The sequence below is a fragment of the Macrosteles quadrilineatus genome, unplaced genomic scaffold (genome assembly GCF_028750875.1).
Source record: "Macrosteles quadrilineatus isolate MER2022 unplaced genomic scaffold, UCM_ALF_1.0 Scaffold_4__1_contigs__length_99947679, whole genome shotgun sequence".
Classification (NCBI taxonomy): Eukaryota; Metazoa; Arthropoda; class Insecta; order Hemiptera; family Cicadellidae; genus Macrosteles; species Macrosteles quadrilineatus.
In genome coordinates this window covers 11,382,066-11,407,614 of record NW_026542597.1, presented here as the reverse complement: position 1 = coordinate 11,407,614, position 25,549 = coordinate 11,382,066, and the positions used below count along the sequence as shown (strand labels likewise).

Genomic DNA, 25,549 nt, shown 5'->3' with positions numbered 1-25,549 from the left:
ACATAATCTTCTGAACCAAAATTACAAAAAAATAAGGATGTTATAAAAATAACTACAGTAGTGTGACACAACGATATTATTAATGAAAAACTTACACTGCAGAGCATATTGAGTCCATGAAGGTCGGTACCATCAGAGACGCTAGTCCTACTCCGTGTATCACCAGGCCTATGATGCAGAGGGGCAGAGTCCTGCAGGAAACTGAATATTAGTGCTGTTTTAGGACCATTTTCACTCTCTTACACTATACACAGTATATGGAGAAAGTATTGTTTTCATCAACATTTTCAATTTTGGGTTTTAGCGGAAATATCCCTTTTGGGCCCCCCTGAACGAAAAGTGATTTCTGTGTGCGTGTGTCTAAAATTTGGTATGTTAGTTCCCACACACCAAATTTTAGACACACAAAAAAAGGACTTTGTAAACTATGTCATCTTATATGTCTAATTAATAACTCTCAACGTTAACAAAATCAGAGATAAAACTTAGTTTTAGACTGTGGCACTCTCTGAGTGTGAAGAATTCAACTATGTTATTATTTAATTAAAATTTGAAACAGCTGATCTACATTAATGGGATTTATACTTAAGCTACGGCTTAATAGCTTTGCAAAGTTATTACTTAACATATTTCTCATTTGAAAAATCTAACAGATTGAATAAAACTTGATGACCGAATGTTTAACATTTACTTACGTAGGTAGTGGTACGAAAGGCGCCGGCCCAACAATCGTGAAGCTGATAACGACCAGGACACAACCAACAGATATAACTCTCTTGGGATACGCCCAACGATCACAGATACGGCCAACGATCGGTGCGACGCAGGCATACGTCCCTCCACTGATCACGAACATCAATCCCATGGCAATGGGGGACAGGTTGAACTGGACAAAGACATACAATTATTAGTGAAGTGTTTATTCGTAGATATTATATGAACTATCTACTGATCACCTCTGTCAATAAGTATGATGGGAATGCAACTATTTAGGTATATTTTAACCAAAATGTTTAAACAGAATTTTATTACGTTTGGTAAATAAATGGTGTACACCCTACTATGTAACGTTAACTCTTCTTATACAGCGTCATTAATAGCTCAATCAGCGCTGGATTCACCGCTAGGCCGAGGCCTAGGGCCACAGCGTTTTGTACAATAACAATTTTTTTAATTAATAATTCACCACGACTTTGGGTAACGATGAAAATGTACCAGTGATCACGGGAGATGATCACAATTTTGGTGCGATCAGAAAAGTTTCACATAATGGGTAGGAGCTGTTAGTGTTAGTTTGGCTGCAGGTACCAAATCTGACACGGATCCCAAAAACATAAAAGCGTTTGATTATAGAATCAACATCTTTTGGGATTGAACCAGCTACCTTCAGATTTGAAGGTAAGCATTGTAACCACTCGGCTGCCCAGGAAAATTTGAATAATGATTGAGACTCTATGTATTAATAATTGCGCATAAACAACACTTTGTAACTATTTTACATACCAATCTTAAATGAGGTTCAAGTGTAGCAGAATAAAATCCCATACTGATGGCAGTGGCAACAACAGCAGCTGAGTTGAGTAGAATAGCTGGCACCTTCAGGAAATCTGTGATGCCTACAGAAACAAAATGGTATTTAAAAGGTACCTATCCTTTATTGTAAGTTTTAAATAACTTATTGTTTCAAAATTGATTGTTTTCCTATGTTTCTTTAATAATTAATTTTGGCGAAATTCTTGCTTCCTTCTGGTTATAGTAAAAAGGCGTCATCAATGGTGTAGTTGTGAATTTCCAGTGTGGAAAAATTATTCTTCAGAAAGTATAATCATAGACTAACCAACACAAGTATACTTCTCATCCCATTGTAAATTTTGTAGCTCATTTCTCATGTCTAGTTCATGTACGGTGACACTGATCGCTAGTGTTGAAAAAATTTGGTTTCTATTATTGTTTTGGTTAATTTCTTGATTCGTGCTTTACTGTTTGGTTGCATAACTAGGGGGAAAAGTTATTGTTTATGATTAGATTGGTTTATTTGACTAAACGAGGTATTGAGTGACTAAAATAACAAGAAACAAATCGTAAACAAAACATAACCTCTACAGTACATAGGGCAGAACTAACAATAAAATTGCTTCAGCTGTTCCATAAGGATGAGAAATCTACTAAGATGTTTTATCCATGGTACAATCTCCTCAGTCATTAAATAAAGAAATGTATGTCTTCTTCAAGAATATTTTGAAAACAACATAATTCTGACAATGTGGTTGCTGTGGTAAGACACTGCTGTTAAGTCCATGTGAGTAAAAGAGATGACGTTTATTAACTGATAAGTTTTATCAGGCTGAAAAAAGAATAACCCTTAATCACCACGGTTCATTCCATGTCATTCTATTTTAAGAAGTCACTATTGGTTTATATAACACTAGTGAAAAATGCTTACAATATTTCAATTATCAACTGCAAAGATAATTACACTCAATACAAAGTCTACCAGTCGATGATGAAGGTTATCAAAGTCTTGAAAAACTTAATAGGTTAGCAAGATTGTTAGATAAGCTTTGAATGTTTAAATTATACTAATTATGAGTCTAATAACACAATATGATTTCCTTAAGATAAATTTTCAATGAGTTTATGCAATAATAGATAGTGTTTACCATCTCCTTGTTCATCCTTGACTTCTTGATAGATTGGAGGAAGAACGTAAACTATGACGAGTGCGATCACCAACATCGCAAGGCCGTTCACGATGAACGGCAATTTGAAACCTCCAAGCTGTAAGTAAAATACCATGTTAAAACAGCAAACCTCTCAAATGGTCTCCAATGATTGACTCCAGTGAAAAAGGTTATACAGTTACAAATTAGGTTTGTCTGAAATTGAGAGAGTTGAGTCCTAGAGCTTAAGTAGGTACACAAAAGGCGACACAACTTAACACTAATATTTTTTCTTAAAGTCGAACTTCTTTACATAGAAGATAGATTTCTCTGCGATTTTAATTTTCTCAAGTAAGCTTTCTGAACTTTGATCCCTTTCCAACATCACACATGTATGTTTTCCTGGAACTGAAACCTAGGTTACAAATTATGTAATTTCCTGTACCCGTCAACAGAGTCAGATATTAGATTGGAGTTAGAGTATATCAAAAACTGTTGGAAATATTTATAAGGAACATAACTATTAATCCCATTAAATGTGTTTCAAATTTGAATTCTCAACGTAAACTGATCTGTGATCATGGAAAAGAAAAGTTGATTCCTGACCATACTGTTACAGTTAAGTAAATATAGATTGGGTTGTTACATGATAATATTTATTTAAAACAAAGATGAAGATTGGTAAACTATCTAATCTTATCAATATTGACAACATCATATGTGAAGAATGTTTAATAATATTTCAAAATTACTTACGGAAAATAAGAATCCACCGATGGTAGGACCAACAATATATCCAACACCGTAGAAAACTTCCAGAGTTGCCTAAAACATGACATAATTTATTGATTTACCTACTTTACGGCTTGTCTCAGTTTGGTAATAGTATTTATTAGTAAGCTTCAATAGTTAAGAAAAGCTGTGGTAGATGTATCTAGTCAACTAATATTTCGTTTTTCATTATCCTGCTGCATTTTCACATTCTAGGATGCTAAGTTCTAGCCTGGAACTAAATTACTGTTTAGTATTTTACTAATACTTTCCTTTACTTAAAGCAACAAATTATTTTAATTTTTTTATTTATTTATTTTGTCCTAGGGCGCTAGGCACGAGCCCGGGATTGTTTTTCACACCTTACTTCAGGCTAGACCTGCGGGGTTGCGGCATTATCACTTAGATAAAATCCATTGGTGATTTGGTAGGATTTGAACACGGGACCTCAGGTACCGAAGTCCCGTGCTCTAACCACTATAGTTCGGCCGCTTAGAAAGCGACCTCCTCCAGCATTGGTTTAGCATTAGCGCGCACGTCGTTTTCTAAGCGGCCGAACTATAGACCAGCTTGCACCCCCACTATTCAAAGCAACAATAAACTTAGTTAATATCAATACCATACTGATACTGCTATGGTTTACTTACAAAAGTAGTCCCGATAGATTTGGGAAACACAGCGGCAGTTATCGAGAAGGCAGCCACGAGCGCCGCTGTAGATCCTAGAGCTTCTGTTATCCTTAGCAGGAATGATAAGGAGATGAACCAATTGTGTGCCATCACATAGTCTAGCATCCTGCAACACCAATCAATAGATCAATCAACCAACTAATAAATCAATTTAAAAATTAACCAAGCAATAAATCAACTAACCAACAAATCAACCAATCATAAGTCAATCAATCAATCAATAATTCAATCAACCAACCAATCAAAAATCAACAAATCAACCAATCAATCAATCAACCAACCAATCAATCAATCAACCAACCAATCAATCAACCAATCAATCAATCAACCAATCAATCATTAAATCAACAAACCAATCAATCATGTGTTTCAACTCCAAGAGGGTTCTTAAGACATCTCCTCTTCCTAACAAAAACCTTCTTTGATCAAAAATGCTCTCTGCGTCTATATTAATTTTGTAAAATGTGTGTAATCTGTCGTTTTTTTTTTTGTGCCTGCGTGGAAACAACTCGTTCCCATTCAGGTAAGCTCTTCTAGCCACAAAAATGTATATCCCTTTTGCTCTATGCTACATCCTTAACCCAATCAGAATCAATCAATTCATTCTTGTACAAGACAGCAGGGCACATGAACGGCATTGGCACAAGATGACCTGTGTAGCTTACTTAGTGACTAAGATAAGCTGTTTCTTTTTTCCAATTTTTATCAAAAGTCCAATGATCATGGACGGTTGGTATTAGCATTGAGGCATTGACTATGTATTAGGCAAAGAAACTAGTTTCCACCAGCAACTAAAAATTATGATACAGTATACTCCTGTAGACATTGACTTAGGCTTCACGTTTATGTAGGCTTGGCTATACATAATATGTAGGTATATTATGTACATGTATTAGGTATACATACATAAAAGACTCTTTTTACAATTCAAACAAAAAAACTTGACAAGCTACCATGCAATACTTGGATAAAAACTTGGTTGTACTTACCCAAATAAAATAGCTGATAAAGCTGCCAAGATCATCCCTAAGTGAAGAGTTGTTTTAGCACCCCAAGAGTCAAGCTATAAGAAAAAAACCCTTTGATTATAATTCGGTATACCTTGGAATTTTTTTAAGAAAATAAAAGTTTTGTTTAATTATTAATTGTAGTAAGAAATTTATGTCCTCTTCAAAATTGTGCAAAAACAAAAGAAGTTAGATAGAGAAAGAAACTAAAATAAAATATGAAGCAAATTTTCATAAAAAATTATTTCAAACACTGTTACTTACATATTTTCCTAGAATAGGGCTGCTGAGAAATGCTATTAGCTCAAAACTGCCAAAAACTAGTCCATATTCTGTAGCGGTAGCCCCTTTCAATTCAGCCTGGAAAAATACAATACAAAAGTTTTAGTAAAGAGTTATAGGTTCATAAGTATTACCAATTATTCACTTAATTGAGTCAACAGACTTCTATACCTTTTGTAAAATCAGTAAGCTGATTTTTTTTTATAATTGACTAGCAGAGTACCTGTCCTTTGTACGGGGATGGCATATAAGTATAAAATGCTTATTGCAGTTATACTCGAGCTTTGCGTTTGCAGGGGGGATATATTTCGATAAAATTGTATTTTTTAAATTGACTGTATACTATAGTATTACACATCTACCATAGCCACAATGTTATACCACTTCACCTAAACGATAGAGAGAGATAAATTATAAAAAATTCACAAAATATAAAAAATTATGAATGAAATTAAAAACATAAACATAACTGTAAACAATCCTACTTTGACAGTTCCCATTGCATATCACAGTTTTTTGTTGCTGCTTAGTTCAAATTAGCTGTTTTCATAAATGCAAAAAATAATCATAGTGCTGCACCCTGTTGGTAAATCTTATACCTTTTAATGGTTTTGCCTATCATAGAACCAACTTTTTTAATTGAAACAGCTGACTAAATTCTTTAATTCCCTTTAAAAATATGAATACTCATAAGCATAAGGTTAACATGGGGAACTACAGAGCCACTGGGGCGGAGCCCGAAAGGTTTTTTGAGATAAGAATATGCCTATATGTTAATCGGGAATGTGATCTATCATCAGGCCAAATTTCAGCCTAATCAGTCCAGTAGTTTATGCGTGATTGAACTTCAAACAAACAAACAAATGAACAAACAAACTTTCACATTTATAATATTAGTAAGATTTCATGTAGTGATATACTCTATTTTGTTTCGTCCATAATACTCGTATTAGTTGATATTAGTGATATTGACATAAACTGAAAGTTTTTTAATAGTGATCGACAATATCAGAGATTAACCAATTGTTTACAAATTGATAGTTGATTTTGTTGTTGTTGTTGCTTTAATGGATTAGTACATAAAACCAGCCAGAGCTATGAAACACAAAATAAAAAAATTGTTCGATTGAATAATCATTTTGCCCATATATGTCAATTGTGTTTCCCTACTTTCCATTGCTGGTATCAATTGTTGTTTCCTTTAAGGTTTTTGTTTCTTGTTTTTGTTCTGTTTGTTTTACTATACACTTCTCTGTATGGGTCTTTTGTGTTTTCTCAGTGTTGGTTGGGTCTGTTTCCTATTGCAATTTGTTGATTTAGGTATTTTCTCATTGGATGGGACCAGGTTCAACATCAAGAAAAAAGACAAAGTTTTCCATAATCTTGAATTTTTTATGGTAAACCCTCAATAATCCCTTAAAAAACATAAAAAGTAAATATTTTATTTGTAATGCATGCTTTATTACGATCCTGAGAAAAGTCCTTAGGAAAGTCCAGCTTTTTGATGTTTCGAAACTCAACCCCGATGTTCCTGATCATTGGGCTTTAAATAAATGATCTTGTTCACTTAAACAGCTGATCTTAGAAAATCACAGCCTTTCACAAGAGGCCAGGCAACTGACAAGCCACTCCACTACAACCACTCACTGTACAATGGTAATTGCGAAAATGCTGTCGAACAATGAACATCTCCTTCTTCTCGCGTTGATAATAAAGAAAAGATGGCGAAGACACAGGCATACTATCGCAAATTGCTGGGTACTTTTCAATTTCACAAACTTCAGTACTCACTTTGTCTTTTATTATTTTTTTGTTTAGTCTCTTATTCTGTTCTTCTTCCTTTGTCTTTTCAGCAACATCCTCTTTATGTTTCTTCTGATCACTCATTTTCACAAACAAACAATTCAACACAAAAACACTCAACAACTACCACAGCGCATTTGTCTCTGCAGTATGCACGTGAACTGGACCAAAATAGTAGCTGAACGCATCCGCGGTGGCGGCCACTTCGTGTGAAAGCTCCCATTTAATTCAATGCCCCGCGACGAGTTGCCACCGCTGCGGTTGCCGACTAGCAGTTGCACAAGGAGACACTGCTCGGCAACTGTGTCCTGACGGGTGAAGTGGTTGCGTGTGAAGGCTCCCATTTAAAATAATGTTAAAGCTGTGGCGGGCAACCAGTGGCCTCGTGTGAAAGGGCCCTTGGTCAATAACAAAGCTATCATAAGGTCATCTAGGTCCATTCACTCATCCTTCACTTATATCTTGGTTAAAATACGCATCTAGGTAGCGACCCCATCTCAATTAATAAATTGATGATTGAAACTGGCACTTTTATACAAATTTCATTACAAATAGTATCTTACCTCCTGCGGGTAGAAGGGAGCCTGCAATGATATACAGATGGCACTGGAGAAGTGAACACTTCCGATGGCTACCATCGTCATCCATTGTCTCTTGGTTAGTTTTGGAGCCCCTCCCATCGTCAGTACTGGGCTCATCTGCAAACATTAGGGGAGAGGATTACAGAGGTGAAAAAATAAGAGTCTAGATTCTTAACTGGAGTGTCTTTAACTGGAGTGTCTCTCCGAGTCTGGTCTCAAAGTATAGTTTTAACCCAACAACCAGAGAGATAGCCCATCCTGGCTACAGAATCAGCGGATCCTCCAAGAAAGCTACACAGATCTCACTCCCTATACACTCTTACACGCCTTACCAGCATTAATTTTTATTTTATTTCGTGTGTTTCTACACCAGTGGCATTTTTTACGTTTTGAAAGGAAATGGTCAAACCCTGGTCTTGTTACTATACCTAACATCAACCATTTTGTTATATAGCATCAAAGGTTTGAACACTATCCCACACTAAGATTAATATACTGTCACTTCTCTTGATGCAATAAAATCTATGTAAGAATCAATAACTCAAGAAAAATTAAACAAACTAACTAAAACAAAAACGAATCTAACTCTAACAGCTGATGTATCTGCAATATTTTTAAATGTGATTAAATACAGCCCTTTAACTGAGGTGCATGCCCTTAGGTGAGGGTTTATTGAAAAACTGATATTTATCGGGCAAGTTTTAAATCAAGACATTTCATTCAAGTAGGCGTTTAAGGTGTGTGGCTTATAGTTTTCTCAAAAGTTCAAATTCTTCTTAGCTTTAGCCTACATAGATCACCTTTTGTTGTTTTCTCAAAAGTAAAGTATAGTATTTTCATTGTCATATTTATGTTAAAATTTTACAGTTCCATATACAACCATAACTTGGTATTCCATGGTTTGTACATTGTTCGTGGACCCAGTATCAAGAACCTTAATAAAGTCACATTGAATATGGATTGTAAAAATAATTGTAAATTCGTTTGTTTGGACCGTTGGAAGCAAAATAAAATCAATAGACGATGTTTTTCTTCATGTAAAACTTAAGACAACAACTATGATATACTTCAAGAACTACATCAATTTTTATGGCTATAAATAAATCATATTTGTATGGTCAATAATGTCATATTCGTTTACAGACAAACTGGAAACAACTTTAATAAACAACATAATTTTGACTCGGTTCACAAATAAAAACTTGTTTGTTATGTACACAACTTAATAACATGTTGATAGTAGATAGTAAAGACTGTCTTGAACATTTACCTGCATTCGTATGGTCACCATTTCACAATAAAGTATTAAAGTATTATAAATTTACATTTAGTCCAGTCCAGAATGTCTAAAGAACTAATGTATTATGGCAGTGGCATTTTTATCAAATATCATACACGCTTTTAGGGGAAAGCAATTCAACCCCTCAGATTTTTCCTGATAATACGGGAATCGGTCCCGTCCCTCTCATACCGAAACCAGAGAAGCTATAGCACAGAAAACATACTACTATAACCATATAGTAGTACTATACTTAGTATAGGTTATAGTAGTACTTTTTCTGTGGCTATAGGCAATGAATAAATAACCTTATTACTTCTTATAAGGTTCTATATTCATCGCTCTAGGCTAGTGACGCGCCCCACTAGAAGAAATACACGTCAAAATGCATCTACAGTTAACAATCAGTTGTTATAAAACTATTAATTTTCAACCTTAACTATTGGAATTTGATTTGGTATCCAAAACTATTTACAACTAATCTATAACTTAATATTAAAACGTGATAGGGGTTTTTTATTTCAGGATTCTGAATCAACCACTTGACGGATTTTCATGATTTTTGTGTTGAAGGAAAGATAATTTTGAGAACTAGGGAATGTCGAAGCCATAAATTTAGTTTAGGGTTTCAGTTTTTTGGAAATTAGGTTTTAAATTTTTAAAAAGTCTAGCAGCTGACGCTAACATTCTACCTTTTACTATTAATACCTTTTACCTACCTTTTACTCTAGCTGGTATGATAAAATTTGCTTAACATAACAGCTGTAAACATTCCGCGTTTTTCGACACAAATTCAGCTTTTGGATGAAAATGAAATGACATATGTAGAATTGATTTATTTATACTATGTGTAATGCTATAACAATTGATACGTTTATTCAATCGGTAAGAGGATGAGATTTTATTTAAATATACATAGTAAAATAAAAGATGTTCTAACTTATTTTTGTCAGCAGGCTTTAAAATATTTAGTTTGTTTTAGTGAAATAAATTTGTTATAACTAACAGCTGGTTGAATAAAAAATATTCTATAGAACTATGAGGTTAGTTTATTTACTCTGAGATTTTGTCATTGATTATAGGAAATAAGTAAGATTCTGTATACGAATCGAAGCTCACGAATCTTCAAAAGAAAGCTTATGAAAATTATTTTACTATTTGACTTTTTGAGGAAAGGTTGGGGAAATAACAATGATTACATGTTTTAACTCATCTTGGAAGTTTTTTCTTTACTATCAATTTTGAACTGCTTAAACTATGCCTGAATTAGTAATAGACACAATATATACAGTTTTAATGGACTACTCGATTCCCGTGGACGGGCCAACAGCTCGTATATATTATTTCTCCAACCAGTTCTTTGCCAGTGTTGTTTATTCACACCTCGTTTTTATCATGGAAACATGAAACCTACAAGCTACCATAGAGTAATACACTTACGACATGTTATTCGAGAGTATATCACAATTCGATACGTGTATATCGCACGGGAAAGTTGGCAACAATGGTCACGTGGTCTGTCACAAGACAGTGACGTCAGCAGGATCCGATTCACTTCCACATCACATGATTCGACCGCGCCGGGAGATCGACTGACCTGTGTCCAGTGATGCTGGACCTGCTCAAGGGCAGGGTTTCATCCCAAAATTGGGATATTTTCACCTTCCGAAGGGATAAACGGGAAACATAACAAGATGTTTTATATGGATAGCTACAATAACCATCCCGTTAATTAATACAATTAAGAACAACAAAAATCAATTAACGATACATGAAGGAATAGGTTTTCACTCGATTACTTTTTATCGGAATCACAAGGGATATCAAGGGATATTAAACGGTTTTAGTGGGATTTTATCCCTGCAGTGTGGTATTTTTACCACATTGAGGAAACACCGGTTCCTGTACAAGCATCCCATTCGGAAAACAAGATTCTGTGCCAAGTCGAGTCAAAACCACTAATGGAATTCAGCAAAAAACAAGAACAGCTTCAACTCTACAGGAGACATGGACTTCATACTGTGGTTTATCGGCACGTGTTTGAATTACACCGGATAAACAGAGATACTTAAAATGATTCTTTTGTACATAGTCTATATTTATATTGCAGCCACAAAGATCACGGTTAGAAACCCAATACGAATTGTGGGAATGGTTTTGAACATTTTTGGCTCCATTATTTGGGTGGAACACTTTTTTTAAACCTATCCCAAATTTTTGTTACACCCCTGCTTGGGGGTTTTACTAGGAGGTGTTGCACCTAGATTTTGAAAAGTTCCCGAATCCTCCGAAGACAGATATATCATACTATATTTTTCTGAACGTATAAAAGAAGAACGTGTGAGGGTTGTGCCCAAAATGTCTTTTCAAATCTCTTTTCATGTCAAAATGTCTTTTCATGTCAAAATGTCACGAATTAAATTATATTTTGTTGCTTTTAATACCAGGGGTAAAGTTTGACAATGAGTTTTAATCGAATTATTTTCCCTCTGCGAATAGTGAACAATGAATTTAGGTATGTTTTGCCTGAAAAGAAAAAGAGAGGCTCTATGTTCACACAAATAGCCTATATAACATTGTTAACTTCAAAAGCTATTTCGGGACGATATTTGAAATCATCAACGCTTTTAAGAGGAGTTTCGAAGGATTAAATCCTACATACAAAAATGTTAGGCTTATAAAAATTAACGAATTGAAACAACATTTTATCAGCCAATTGACCATGATGCTACGGCGAAATCTCATAAATATGTTAAAGACCAAAGTCCAGCTTGTTACGTTTCCTACAAAATTTTCATGTTTCATGTATGTAAATATTCTTGAACGGCAACTTATTATATATCTTCCTCGAGGCAATCTTATTTTCTCCTCTTTAAAATTTGTATAAATAATGTTATCATTGTTTTGATGTTTTCGAGTTTTACAATCTAATAAAGCTATTTATAAACTACCAAGCAAGGTTATGGGACGAGGTTGTTGTCATAGGAAATCCATGTTACTGAGAACCCTTCAAATAATTATTCATTTAAGTTTCAGGCGAAAGAATATGCATTCAAATCAAAAGTAAAAATTCGCTTGGAAGCATTACGATCGAACTTATTATGGGCCACTTGCATTTTTAACTAATTTAATCGTTTGCTGTTGTTGAAGTAACATGATAACTGTCCATTATTATTAAAATTAGCAAATACACACGTTTTTGGCCGCTGGGAACCTCAAAACGAAAAAGTAAATATTTCCCGAGTCCAGGTCTCACCATGAGACCTACGGTAATAGCTTATTCTCTATACTATATGGGAAATTCACTCAATGTGTGTTCAGTGTTCGCCTTCGAATCTAAAGGGCTGCGGTTCGGTTCCAGTCAAGATATTTGATCCAGATATTCATTGGGCTATTGATTAATGATGCTATAAAAAAGATAGACTTAACAAGACCGGGGTTTAGATTGTTCCTAATGTCAATATCAAGAAACACAAACTAAAACAAATCGTACAACTTACCAAAAGCAACAAACATGAAAAATTAGTCCACCAATTGAAGCTTGTTTTCAAAAAACAATGCAACCCGATTGTTCAAATACAAGCAGTGCTCACAACCTTTTTCACAACACTTCTACACTTGAAGATGGATGTACACTGGGGTGGACCGAGGAGAAAAATGATCTTAGTGAATGACCCGACGGCCAGACTGATAACAGACGCACCCTTTGATAAGGGATATCACACCACTACTAGGGTCAAGGTCAAGGAATTATACTGTCACGCTTCTATCGGCTTATCACCAGACATTGTCAACAATGGAGAAAATCGTTGTTGAACACAAACTTCATGTAGGGCGTGACGTTATACACGTGTCCCTAGATCCCCCCGCCGCAGCAAACCTACAGACTAAGTGAATTTCCATTCGGCTGATTGGGTTTGCACTAGGATATTTTCCTTAAAGTTGTCAGATTTATTCCCATCAATACATTAGATTTAACGAGGACTTAGGTTTGCTGCAATGGGGAAGATTTTAAAGCAGGTTTTCTAAGGTAATGTAATGTAATAATATTTTAGTATGAAATAAATAAATTTTCCAAATGTGATCTAAACATATCCATATAAGCAAACTGCAATATTTTACTTGTTCTCCATAAAAATCACAAGATTTTTAAAATTATCTTTGTAACCATTTAAGCGTGCAACAACACTCCAGTAGGTGTCCGGGCAAATGCGGACACGGAATATTGGGGACACATCATTAAAGAGGGCATAAGCGGACAATAGAGATTACTGCTACCTGACAAGGGGTTTACAGGTTCCTGCAAATATTTCAAGGGCGGAACATTGCGGACACATGTATCTACGACGGGGAAAAAGGTGCGAGGGAGGGAGGATTTTATGAACTATCAAAGAATGTGTATGGTGTTTAGGCATCTGGTGGCATAAAAAATAAATGGCTAGTAAAAAGTCTAATAGCTTAGCTGAGACACGAGACCTAGAATAGTGTATTCCCTATTTGGAAAATTTACTACAAGCATTGATAAAAGAATTTGGTCAGTCCTCAAACAAAATAAACTTAAATAGTAAATAATATGGAAACTTCCTTATAAACACTCAGTCAAATCGTCTAATCAGTTTTGTCAATCACAAAACTTTCTTAACTTTCCCTTTTTATTTTGTTTCAAACAAGAAACATAAATACTCTTCGGAAAAATAGTCCTCATTTAGCATTGACCTTTGGATACTGAAGTTAAATTCCTATCTATATGGAACAGCTGGTTCCATAAGACTGGTGACAATATGAGAATGGCTCTCGCCAAATAAACATTCATTTTTGTATCAGCTGTCAAATACGAAAAACTTGTAACCGACCTTCCTTATTTTGTTTCAAACAATCACTTTTCGGAAAAATGTTAGTTCTTTTCTCTGTGAATCTGAGAATTGTGGAAAGAAAACATCACAGATCTACTTAAAATATGTGGACACTTAACTGTGCCCTTTTGGACTGACCTTTTCCAATCGGTATTCAATCAACTATTTAATATGCTTTGTCGTTTATTGTTTACTTCCGACATAAGGCGACGTGGCATGTTTACTTAACGAGTGAATGTTGGCAGCACTGCTTAAATTTATGATCAGCTGATCTATTCATCCGACCTGGCCTAACCTTAAAACAGTTGAAACATAGCAACATTGTTGAATGTGAAAACGTTAATTAATTTAATTTTTATTTGGATTAACTTATATCCAAATACCGTATGGAAAATAAGAGGAATTTGGACAGGAACTCATATCCCCTTGGACACTTCTTTAACTAAATTTATTTTCACATCGTGTTACTAAAAAACATAAAAGTTATCTGTATAACAAATTATGAGTTTTTTATTTGAAAAACTATATCTATATTTATATTTATTTTTCTATTCCTTACATACAGTATATTCATATAAATTCATGTTATACCAAAATTTTGTATATAAACATACATATTTTAGCTTGATTTTAGAAACAAATAGTTTTACCAGTGGGTCGGACTATTATTAATTTAAAGCACTTTAGAATAGTTTGAAATGCAAAATTTGTATTGAAATGTTCATTGTATATTGATTTGTAAATATATTCATAATCAAGAGTTTCATTCTTTGACTCATAGAGCATAATATAAAAAATACATAAAATCGTTAACATATAAATATGTTCAACAGTTGTTCGATTACAAAAATATACTCCTGACAATTTTTTGTAACTTTACAATTTCAAAATTAACGATGCCGTTGCAAAAACAAGAGTTCTATTTATGCACTGATTGTTGAAATTAGCACAAAATTAAGTAGATACATATTTTATTCATGATACTAACTAGAGATATAGTAATTATCGGCAAAACCCTAGAGCAACAATTAGTAAGCATAGTATGGTGGTGCATTCCTATTAACTAGTTAACCTTGGAAAAAGTAATTCATTCATTTAAGCAATTGACTGCAGATAATGTTAGTCAGTTTAGCGCCAATTTAACATATGATTTTCCATTTATAATTTTTCATTGCATTACTTTTTGTATCACAAGGAAAATGGAGGATTGGGGAAGATAAAAAATATCTTTCAGATACCACGAACATCTAAAATAATTTTTGTTTACTGTTTGAACAGTAACTGTCACGTTTTCATATAATATAGACATTAAACATATATTCACTTAAATTATATTCTACACAATTTGTTTTTAAACAAATTTCTAAATAGTAGGCAATATTTGTAATTATTCGTTATTAGCAATGTATAAATCTAACTGAAAGAATAGTTAATTTATAAATCTCTTACATACTTGACTGCTATAGGCTATATTAAAATACAGCATGCACATTCTAGGCTAGGGTTAGCAGGGTCCACCTTTTTGGACCATATTTCTCTATTGTTACCTCTAAATAGATTGTGATCAAGATGTTACTTCTAAATAACTTGTTATTAACATGTAAAACAAATATGTCCACATTATTTTACAAAGTATTTTAAACAGCAGTATACTTCTAAATGGTAATAATATAAAAAATATCATAGAGATAATATAGTTTATAGGGTGTAAGAAAAAGAGGTATTGGAAAAACTATTTTTGAAATAAATTATTTCCTTTAAACAATTTTGCTATTAATTTTTAGTCAGTAAATATGACCACCAAATAAAGAAAAAGTCCCACAAAATAGGGAACACGCGCACGGCGTATTCCAGTAAGTCGCTGTCTTCTCTTTATTAATAATTATTCTCTGATTTTACATAAAAATGCGGCGATAAACTAATTATCGATACCAATGCAATCATTTGCGTTTCAATGAGACATATTTTGCGACCCAGTGTCGTGTCAATGCAAAGATCAAGTCTAGCCCAATCTATGGTAAACATGATTACAGTTTAAACAATGAACCAACACAAGGATCCAGCCTGAGTCTATCTCAACATTATTTTCTTCGTGATTTCTTTCAACAATGAAACCGTCATCCGGATACTTTTGGTTTAAACAGGTTAATTCGAGGATTTTATAATATAGGCGATAGTTGCAAACCTATAGGATTTTAATACGTTTCCACTTACTTCATTGTCAATTAATTATGCCTAAATATCTTCATTTGAGCTTTATTAAAACATAACGTTAGTTTAAAAATGTAAAAATCAGCCACTGACTGGTGCTACAATAGCCCCTAGTATTACCATATACAGAGTTACACTTAATCAGTTGCAAAATATCAAATTGTTTTACAAAACAGTCTATTTTGGTTGTGTATGTAGCCTGTGTGACAGTATTAAGTCAAATAACTTGAAATATTTCTATTTAATCAAAGGAAATGTAGACATTGAAAATTTTTTATATCCACGAAAAGAAATCAATCGAATTTTTCTCGAATCTGTGAAAACTTGGTAATAGATCCCTAATATAGGGAATAAGAAAAAAGTTTCCAAATCATCACAAAATTCGCCAAGTAGCACATCGGTTAAATGTACGGTTCGGTACATAGGACATACAATACACATACATTTGAGTGTCTTTTATACAAACCAATAATTATTTAATCATGCAAGTAGCAATTTTGTCTATCAGAAATCTTACACGGAAATGAAATTATTTGCTATATTTCTGTCTAAAGTTCCCTAGTACATATTTTTTTCATTATTTTTTAAACAATTTTTTTGTATTTTATTAACAACCTTCCTCTTAAAACCGTCTTGTCAGGAAAATTCGAACAAACTCTGGACAAAGTAAGAGCAGATTCATGTCTGATCAAGCAGACTCGGTGAACCAGTGCCTGATTGATATTCGGGGTGAAATAATGAGGATACTAATCGTTAAAAACCAGCCCGGCCGGCAAAAAAAACGAGGCAGATCCTGTAATGCAGAAGGCGGTGGCGACAGAATCGACGACATAAAGATAACGACCGGTGTTCAAGTAACTGGTTTTCGCGCGGCTAAATTTAGATTTGTGTTTAAGGAAAACTTAGCATTTTATTCTGTACTTATTCCAAGTAGACCCTATTGCAATATAGATGGTAGTTTAGGATACCTAGATTGAATATTTCTTATATTGTTTACCTTGATAAGTTAACTCCCAAAATGGTTTTTGTTAGTTAAGAAACGACCAGTGGTTTTATTAATTGTTAGACACAGCAGCTATAAATTACTCTGCCAATGCAATAAAAAATTCAAGCGTTTAATAAATACCAATGTTTGACCATTTGTAGGCTAATACTTATGTCAAACCTAAGGCAAAGTTTGGAGGTTTTTCAATATAATTGTTATTTGTTACTGCAATTATTTAAAAGATGTTTCTCCAACTGGAAAATTGTGTGTCGGAACTTGTTATTGAGTTATTTTACCCACCAAAAGAGTTTGCGATGCGCAAAGTCTTTTTTTACCTTGTTGCGTAACGCATATCCAGTGTGCAACAAACAACTTTCTCTTTGGTTCTCAAAACAACTTTTTACTGATGATGTCCAATACTGAAATTTAAAGACAATATGATCACTTCAGTCATATTGAACGCGCTTTGAACCTAGTGATTCAATCGTTTCGTCTATTGGCAAGAATGATAAAATAAGCTATTATAGATGTAATCAACCGATACATAATTTAAATACATGTGATTGCTTATAATTGAAGTTTATGCCTGTGTTTACATCAGCTGATTTTAACTCACTAGGGACAAAAAAAGTCTTTTACTCCCTAGTGACTTGCTTGTTTCTGGAAAAGAAATTATTCCTCGTAAAAAGTTATAAACTTGAAAACTAAACAAAATAGTGAGAAATAGAGAAAATAGTATCGGCACCGATACCTAAAAACGTTGGTCCTTGAACCTGTGGAATCTCCGTCCTAATCCGAAAAAACACATGTCTTCGGCGGGACACCTTCAGATGGACGATAAATTATTCATAGGATTATGAAATCTGGATTGCCTACTACTAGTCTTCACTTAGGAATGCATCCTCGTTGTACTGTAGTTATTCTTCTTGAACATCATAAAACTGACTACAACCTGAGTCTATTTTTTTGCCAAAAGAATCAATTTGCAAGTAATCAAAGTTTATTTGAATGCGAATTGGTAGATTCCGATCAGGAAAGACTTTTAAATGCTATAAAACCGAACTGTCAGCACCGGTAATGGATTTGGATTTGGTACCGGTATGTTTAATGAGCTGAAGATTCCACTAGCGGCAACCTGTTACTGTATGTGGAGGATAAAATGATTCGTCTGTAAATTGTTTAGGTCGTACTAAATATCTAGTGCGGCCTAGGTATAATTAATGGGACTATAGACCAATTATTAATGGTCCAATTAATGGTATATTGTCTGTGGTATAGTGCAATTCCGCGTTAAATTTAGTGTTTTCCTCCTAAGGCACATTGACCTTGTTACTAATGCACAAAATAGCAAATTTTAGTTTCAATTTTGAGCTTTATTTTGATGACCACAAATATTTAGTGTTGTGTTAAATCCCAAGATTTCAGAATTCCATTGAATGCATTAAATACATTTGGCCGCATAGTTTTACAAAGGCAAATTTACTGCATTCAAGTTTTACAAAGGAAATCCCATGACAGTCCACATTGGATTTTACCCCGAAAATCTCACACATAAGTTTGGCAAGGAAGGCATTAAAATCCACAATTCGACCAGGAAATAATCTCACTGACAATACGAAACAGTTATACAAAAAGTGTATTTGTATCCCCATTAGTTGGAAAAAGAAAATCCTAATGTCATGCACAAAATATTGACAAAGTAAATCGCACTAACCCGCATGAAGTTTACTAAGGAAGCACTGTCAATGTCTACATAATTTTTAAAATCCTACTGCAATGCACATCAGTTTGAAAAAAGAATTTTCCATCATAATTATTCTCAAAGAGAATTCTTTGTCCTCGTAGTATACAGTAGGGCCTACGTAGTTTATTCTAGAATAACCAACACAATAACCAATTAATTGCTATTCGTACAAGTTTAGCTGAATCTGTTAGAATGACTTAGCAGATTTGTGATGTTCCTTACACCCGAATTCCTACATTATCCCATTCCCATGGACAGTTACATCCCAAATTTCGGGATAAAATCGCACGTAGGGAACTGGTTTCGTGGAGCCGTCGAACCCCGCTAGTCGGGCCTCCGACCTTGAGTTATATAAGCAACAATTCACTGCTAAAAATAGTGCTGGAAAAGACTTTACTGGTGTACAGAGATTGTGATTTCTGTACTTCCCGATCTATGAGGTCAATAAACTGGTTATCTGAAAGGTGTCCATTTAGTAAAAGCAAAATATATTGCTTATCTCGTTGGTGCCGAAGTTAACTGTTCCTAAATAGGGTACAAATCTATCCTACTAATATTATAAATGAGAAAGTTTGGATGTATGGATGTATGGATGTATGTTTGTGACAAGTGAACGCGAAAAATACTGGTCGGATTGGGCTGAAATTTGGCATGATGATAGCTCACATTCCCGATTAACATATAGGCATATTCTTATTTCAAAAATCCTTTCGGGCTCCGCCCCAGTGGCTCTGGAGTTTCCCATGTTAACCTTATGAGAAATGAAATTATTGAATCTTAACAGCTGTTTCAATTAAACAAGTTGGTTCTGTTCTGTGATGTTCAATAGCATTAAAGTTACAAAAATTACCAACAGGGTGCAGCACTATTATTTCTTTTACATTTATGACAACAGCTAATTTGCAACCAAAAGGTGAGTGAGCGTAGCGAACGAACTTCAACCTGGAGGCAAGTTAGCGTAGCGAACGAGCTAACCTGAAGGCAAGTGAGCGCAGCGAACGAGCTCCAACCTAAAGGTGAGTGAGCGTAGCGAACGAGCTCCAACCTAAAGGTGAGTGAGCGTAGCGAACGAGCTCCAACCTAAAGGTGAGTGAGCGTAGCGAACAAACTTCAACCAGGACGTGATTGAGCCATGCGAACGAGATAATCTTGAAAATTAAGAAGTTAAACGGGGCAAAGCCCGCGGGTTACAGCTAGTCTTCTATACTTATAAAAGGCAACTCGCTCACTCACTGATCACTATCTCAAACACTACACGCAATAGGAACTCAGGAATTGGAATTGAGATTTCAATTGAGGATTTATAACCCTAGGTGTGCAATAAGAAGCGTTTTCGAGAAACTCCATCAGGGCTCTGCCCTAGTGGCCTTTAAAGTTCCTATGTTCTCCTGGAGAAAAGATTTGTTTACATTTTAACATATGAATAATTTTTGATTTAACACTAAGGATACAGCTGTATTTATTTGGTTGAAATGAACATATTTTCATTAAGTGGTTTGAAAATTTGTGTTTTTTGCATAACACTTTTTTCAGAATATTAATGTCAGAGGAACGACTAATTACGATTAGTCGAAGGTATAACCTAAGATTAAAGCTATCTAATATAAAACAGTTTTACTTCACAGTACGAATTTATTACTTCAGCGTTTCGCTATCTTTTAAATAATTACGATTTTATACACATGGATAGAGGGTGGCAAAGTTCAAGAACTGAGTACATGAACTTCACTGATTGACAGCTGATTAATATTGACCTCAGCGATATTAAAAATTTGGCTGCACTTTAGTATCTGACATTCATTCGATTCAAAAATATCGATATATAGATTATTCGATATTTCGATCATTTAATTCGATTAGTTAGGTTCTAGGATAACCTAACATGTCAATTGTATTGCTGCACTTAAGGGACTGTGTTCCTAAAGAAACTCTGAAAATGGTTTATCATGCTTGTGTAGAATCAGTATTGAGGTATGGTATAATCTTATGGGGTCAGGCTACCGGAGTCAAATCAATATTCAGGCTACAAAAACGCATTATCCGTATTATGACCTGCTCTCATCCACGTAGTTCATGCAAAAACCTTTTTCGAAATTTAAAAATCCACACCCTAACAGGACTGTACATTTTGGAATCACTAAACTACATTCATTCAGCTAAAAACAACCTCCCAGAATCAATTCAAATCAACCATAGATATAATACTCGAAATGAAAACATTTTTAGATTTCCAAGGCACCATTTGACCCTTTATGAAAAAAGTCCACTATATGCTGGGCTGAGGCTGTACAATGTGCTGCCTGCAAACTATAAATTGTTAAATGAAAATAGTTTTAAAGATAAAATAGGTGAACTCAATTGACAGAGCCTTTTATTTAATTGCAGATTTTCACAATGCCCCTTTAGTTTAGAATAGTTTTATCATTCAATTTTGTTAATTTATATTATTATCTTGATTACTATTTTATTTTTTATATCCTGATAATTTTAACTCTGACAATGCACCTATTCTGTATGTAACACATGTAAAGAATGTTATGTGCAAATAAAATATGTCTATGTCTATGGCTATGTCTAACCAACCAAATACATCGAATGAAATAATAATCAATGTATCGATCGATATTTTTCATTCGAATGAGTGTAGGACAAATACTAAAGTGCAGCAAAAAACTTTATAAGTTGTGAAAAGTTCGTCCATTTACTAGCTTTAAAACAACAAATTTAAACAGTTTTTTTTTTTTTTTTTTTTAATTAGTATATTTTGTCGGATTTTAAAACTAAATAAATCCATCTGTTCAAAATAATCTTTCAGCATCAATATTCAAGTGGTTAAATATTTTGTATACTAATCTGATCCACCTAATTTTCTTGTGTGTTTAATTTTGATTAGTATTGTATTAATTTAAAATCTATGTACTCGTTGTACGTTTAAGCACTAATTCTAATTACCACTGTTTTATTTTGAGATATGTTTTCAAAACTAAATAAACTATGTTCAGATATAAAATAGTAGTTTACGCAACGATTGCGTTAAGTGAGTCTTTACGACACGAGTAGAAAATTTAAGGCACGAGCCTTGGCGAGTGCCTTAAAAACTTCTACGAGTGTCGTAAAGACTATTAACGCGAGTTGCGTACACTACTTTACCTACGACCGTTTTTTAATTACTATCAATCTGGATTTAATTACTAACAATCACTACTGATAACTTTTTAGAGAGGTTATGTTTTCGTGTATTGTCATTGCCACTGAAAGTGATGCAACGACTTGTTGTATAATCAGCTGATTTCCTGTAATTACGTGTTTGTTAAACTTCGTTAAATATTACATTGCTAGCAGCACTCTTACCATAAATAATATTGTATCAGGTACAATTCGGCAAATATTTCATTTATTTTTGGACTTCCACCAACTTAATTAAGAATACGCGAGTATCAACATGAACAAGTCGGATCAACAATTAAATTGGTCAACTAATCAGCTGATCAGCTGATTAGTTGACGTTCGAAGCATTACAATTTTAATTCTTTTCTCTCAATACTTGAACCTCATTGGTCCGTTACCTGTGTGGATATGAGAAAACTATGCGGATATGAAAGTAAACAGCTGTAAAGTGGGACTTTTCAATTCTAAGAACTGGACTGAAATGGCTACTTTAAAAAACGGTCGTAGGTAAATACATTTTTACCATTGAATGATTGAATATACTAACTACTTCCATCTAAATTAACTAGTTTATAGTTAATTGTTTGACGAAGAATTCTTAAGTAATTCATCTATAAAAAATTGCGCTTTCTTATCTCCGATTCTCATAAATACGATTCCCTAACATTAAAAAAACATAACAAAAATAAAAATAATACAAAAAAATAATAATAATAAATTACTTTCGCAACACCATTGTTTCTTTTTCCTACACACAGTAGTTAAAAATGTATGCAATATTTTTGACTTACGTATACAATAAATTCAAGCTGCTAACTATTCTTTTTTAACTAACCATGAAAAGAATCAATTGAATAACAAGAAAATACTGCATTGGTTGAAATTACAGCAGCAGAAGTATCGACAGTATATTACAGTTTTTTATATCTAGATGTGGTTTATTTTGGTAATGATTATATTGACGATTTGCATAAAAAGATGCAGTACAAATTTGACACTTATCCCGATCAGTTCAATAGTAAACATGATATCTTAGTGGCACTTAAAGTGCTTCGCAGGGAATTGTTACACAATATAGGCCTATGTCTGCATATATTTATAGATTCTCTTTAAACAAACTGAACAATTCGATTTTGTTATGAAATTTATGTATTAGAAAATGTTTTAGTTTAAATTTTTAAACAATAAACCCAACCAAACGTGTCACTTCTTTGTGTTTATTTTGTATATAACTTATTTATTTAAACAGCAAATGCTACGAATATTGAATTTACCGTAAACATATCATTGGATACTAAAGTATACATCCCATTTTGGATTAGCTATAGTCGGATTTTTCACAAAGATAGCACAGATGAAGTGCCTATCATTATCGTCCATGATTATTTGTTTTGAAAGTTTTAGGACAAAAATATAATACAGTTTACAATAATTATCCTTCCTGTTTGCCACGATTATAGTCGTGAAATTAAAATCATTACTGAACACTATTTCAGTGTTTTAATTGAAATGTTTTTTTATCAACGTTCACGGATCTTTTATTATTTACCGTACCTTTAGTTATTTTTACAGTGTTCGCAAACTTCAAGTACAATAAAGGATTGAATATTGAATTAAATAATTAGTACCGGGCTACCGAGCCTTCAGCTGTGTTTTATTTACCGTAAACAGATATTTTATAGTTTACGAAAATTCTTTTTTACAAACCATTGAAATTATTTATTAGGAACAAGAACAATTATTATTGGGTTGTGTTTATTTGACATGTTTTAAATAGGTAAGTATTTTCTTGCCTGTGTAATAACTGATTTCAATTCATTTCGAAGTTTGTGAGATTACGAATAGCAAATTAATTTGAAGGGGTTTTTTAACTTGTAGGTTTGATTTGATATAGAGTTATGAGATGTTGCTGTTTCTTTTCTATTCCTTCTTAGATAATGTTGTGTTTACTCCAAAACCTTTGGGTTATTTTACTTCAGGAAGTCACAAAAATAAACAACCGTTTACATAACATGTTTCTAGCCAATTTATTTACTTGGGCAGTTAATTATTGATGAGATAACGAAACTAGTTTCAAAACACAACAATAAGAAACGGCATTATGTAAACCAGTTGCATAGGTTTTGTTATTGTAAATATATTTTTAGTTTAATTAATTCAAGTGGTTTTACAGTTATTAAATTTTGCAATGTTATGCAATGCAAACTTTTTGCAATGTTCAGTGGTTTAGCATAGGATTATTTCACTACAACTAAAAGATAATAGCTGATAATACCGTATATAAATAAAATTCTACAAAAGGGGAAATTCTGTTTTGATTTGATCAAATAGAATAACCTCCAAATTCCAATTTCAGATCCAGCGACAAGTGACCTGCCCGGCAGCTCTCTAATTTATTCAAAATGTCCGCAGACAGGTTTTTGGAATCGGGGTATACATAAAATATCGTTTTAAAACTAAAAACTAAACTACTACTGTACACAGAAACGTTACCTCATCAATGATCATAGTGGCCGATGGGTTGTTCCTTTCCGAATTCGGCGGCATTTTGGAGCACTAGACACTTCCGAGGTCACTAAATACAAATTTTAACCAACTAAGTTACAAAATATACACCATGTTTGAGTTTTTTGAAAAAGAGGTTATGTTGTGAAGAAGAAAATCATAGGACGGCACGGGAAGAACTGAGTGCTAGGAGTCGTCGGCGAAGAATGTTACATAACCTAGTCTACCTACCCCCTCCTATCACCTTCGCAGGTATAGGTAGGCTAAACATACGGGCTGTGGTCTGTTCTCTGTTGATCCTTGGCCTACAGGCAGGGCCGGACTTAGGACTTCAGGGGCCCCGGGCAAATTTTCCAATGGGGCCCTAGGATTTCAGTTCGGGGGGGGGGGTCCTCCAGTGGGATTGGGGGGTCCTCCCCCAGGAAAAATTTCTAAATTTAGGCTAATTTAAGGCTAAATAAGCAATAAGTTCTATATAAAAAATTGTTCTTAAAATATAACTATTTTAACATATTTTTATATACAGCATATTTTAATTTTATACACAAAAAACAAAATTTTTGTTGCTTTGTAGTACTAGTGACGGCATATTTGGTATGGTAGTATGGTAGGCTACCATAATATATTTGGATTAGAAGTATTGATATATTTTTGTTTATTACGTATTTCAATTATCGATTATTGCCGTCGATTTGTATGGTTTTTCAATATTACTACAATATAGGTGTGATTATTTTATTTTCATAATGGTTTTGGTACCTATGGCATTATCGTTTTTATAATATGTTAAAGTCCTAGCATGAAAAGTACCATTAAGGATTTTCAAGTTTGAGTTTTTTATTGACGAGCAAAATCTTGCAATGTCTAATAAACACTCACAAGCTAACTATTTATATGAGTAACTGAAAGATGTTTCAATGGATCCAATATTGATTAATAAAACACAAACATAGCATTGAATACAACATTACTCACTTCAGCTTTTTTTTGTACTGTTAGTTTGCAGAATCT

At 33.7% G+C, this 25,549-nt stretch overlaps 1 protein-coding gene across 2 annotated transcripts in view; it reads right to left on the bottom strand.

The window, feature by feature from the left end:
- LOC128993247 (MFS-type transporter SLC18B1-like) overlaps positions 1-24,663 on the bottom strand; it is a 29,917-nt gene extending 5,254 nt beyond the window's left edge. The window contains exons 1-10 of one of the 2 annotated variants that reach the window (XM_054417029.1): positions 24,527-24,663; positions 7,776-7,910; positions 5,392-5,487; positions 5,110-5,183; positions 4,079-4,226; positions 3,417-3,485; positions 2,661-2,778; positions 1,504-1,616; positions 696-886; positions 96-191 (exon numbers count right to left, since the gene is read on the bottom strand). In XM_054417029.1, coding sequence (XP_054273004.1) covers positions 96-191; positions 696-886; positions 1,504-1,616; positions 2,661-2,778; positions 3,417-3,485; positions 4,079-4,226; positions 5,110-5,183; positions 5,392-5,487; positions 7,776-7,910; positions 24,527-24,580 — 1,094 coding nt within the window. In that variant the 5' untranslated portion in view covers positions 24,581-24,663. Of the gene's footprint in view, positions 1-95; positions 192-695; positions 887-1,503; positions 1,617-2,660; positions 2,779-3,416; positions 3,486-4,078; positions 4,227-5,109; positions 5,184-5,391; positions 5,488-7,775; positions 7,911-12,572; positions 12,705-24,526 lie in introns of those variants that run through there. The other variant, XM_054417030.1, reaches the window with a different exon arrangement.
- Between the last annotated feature and the right edge of the window lie 886 nt (positions 24,664-25,549).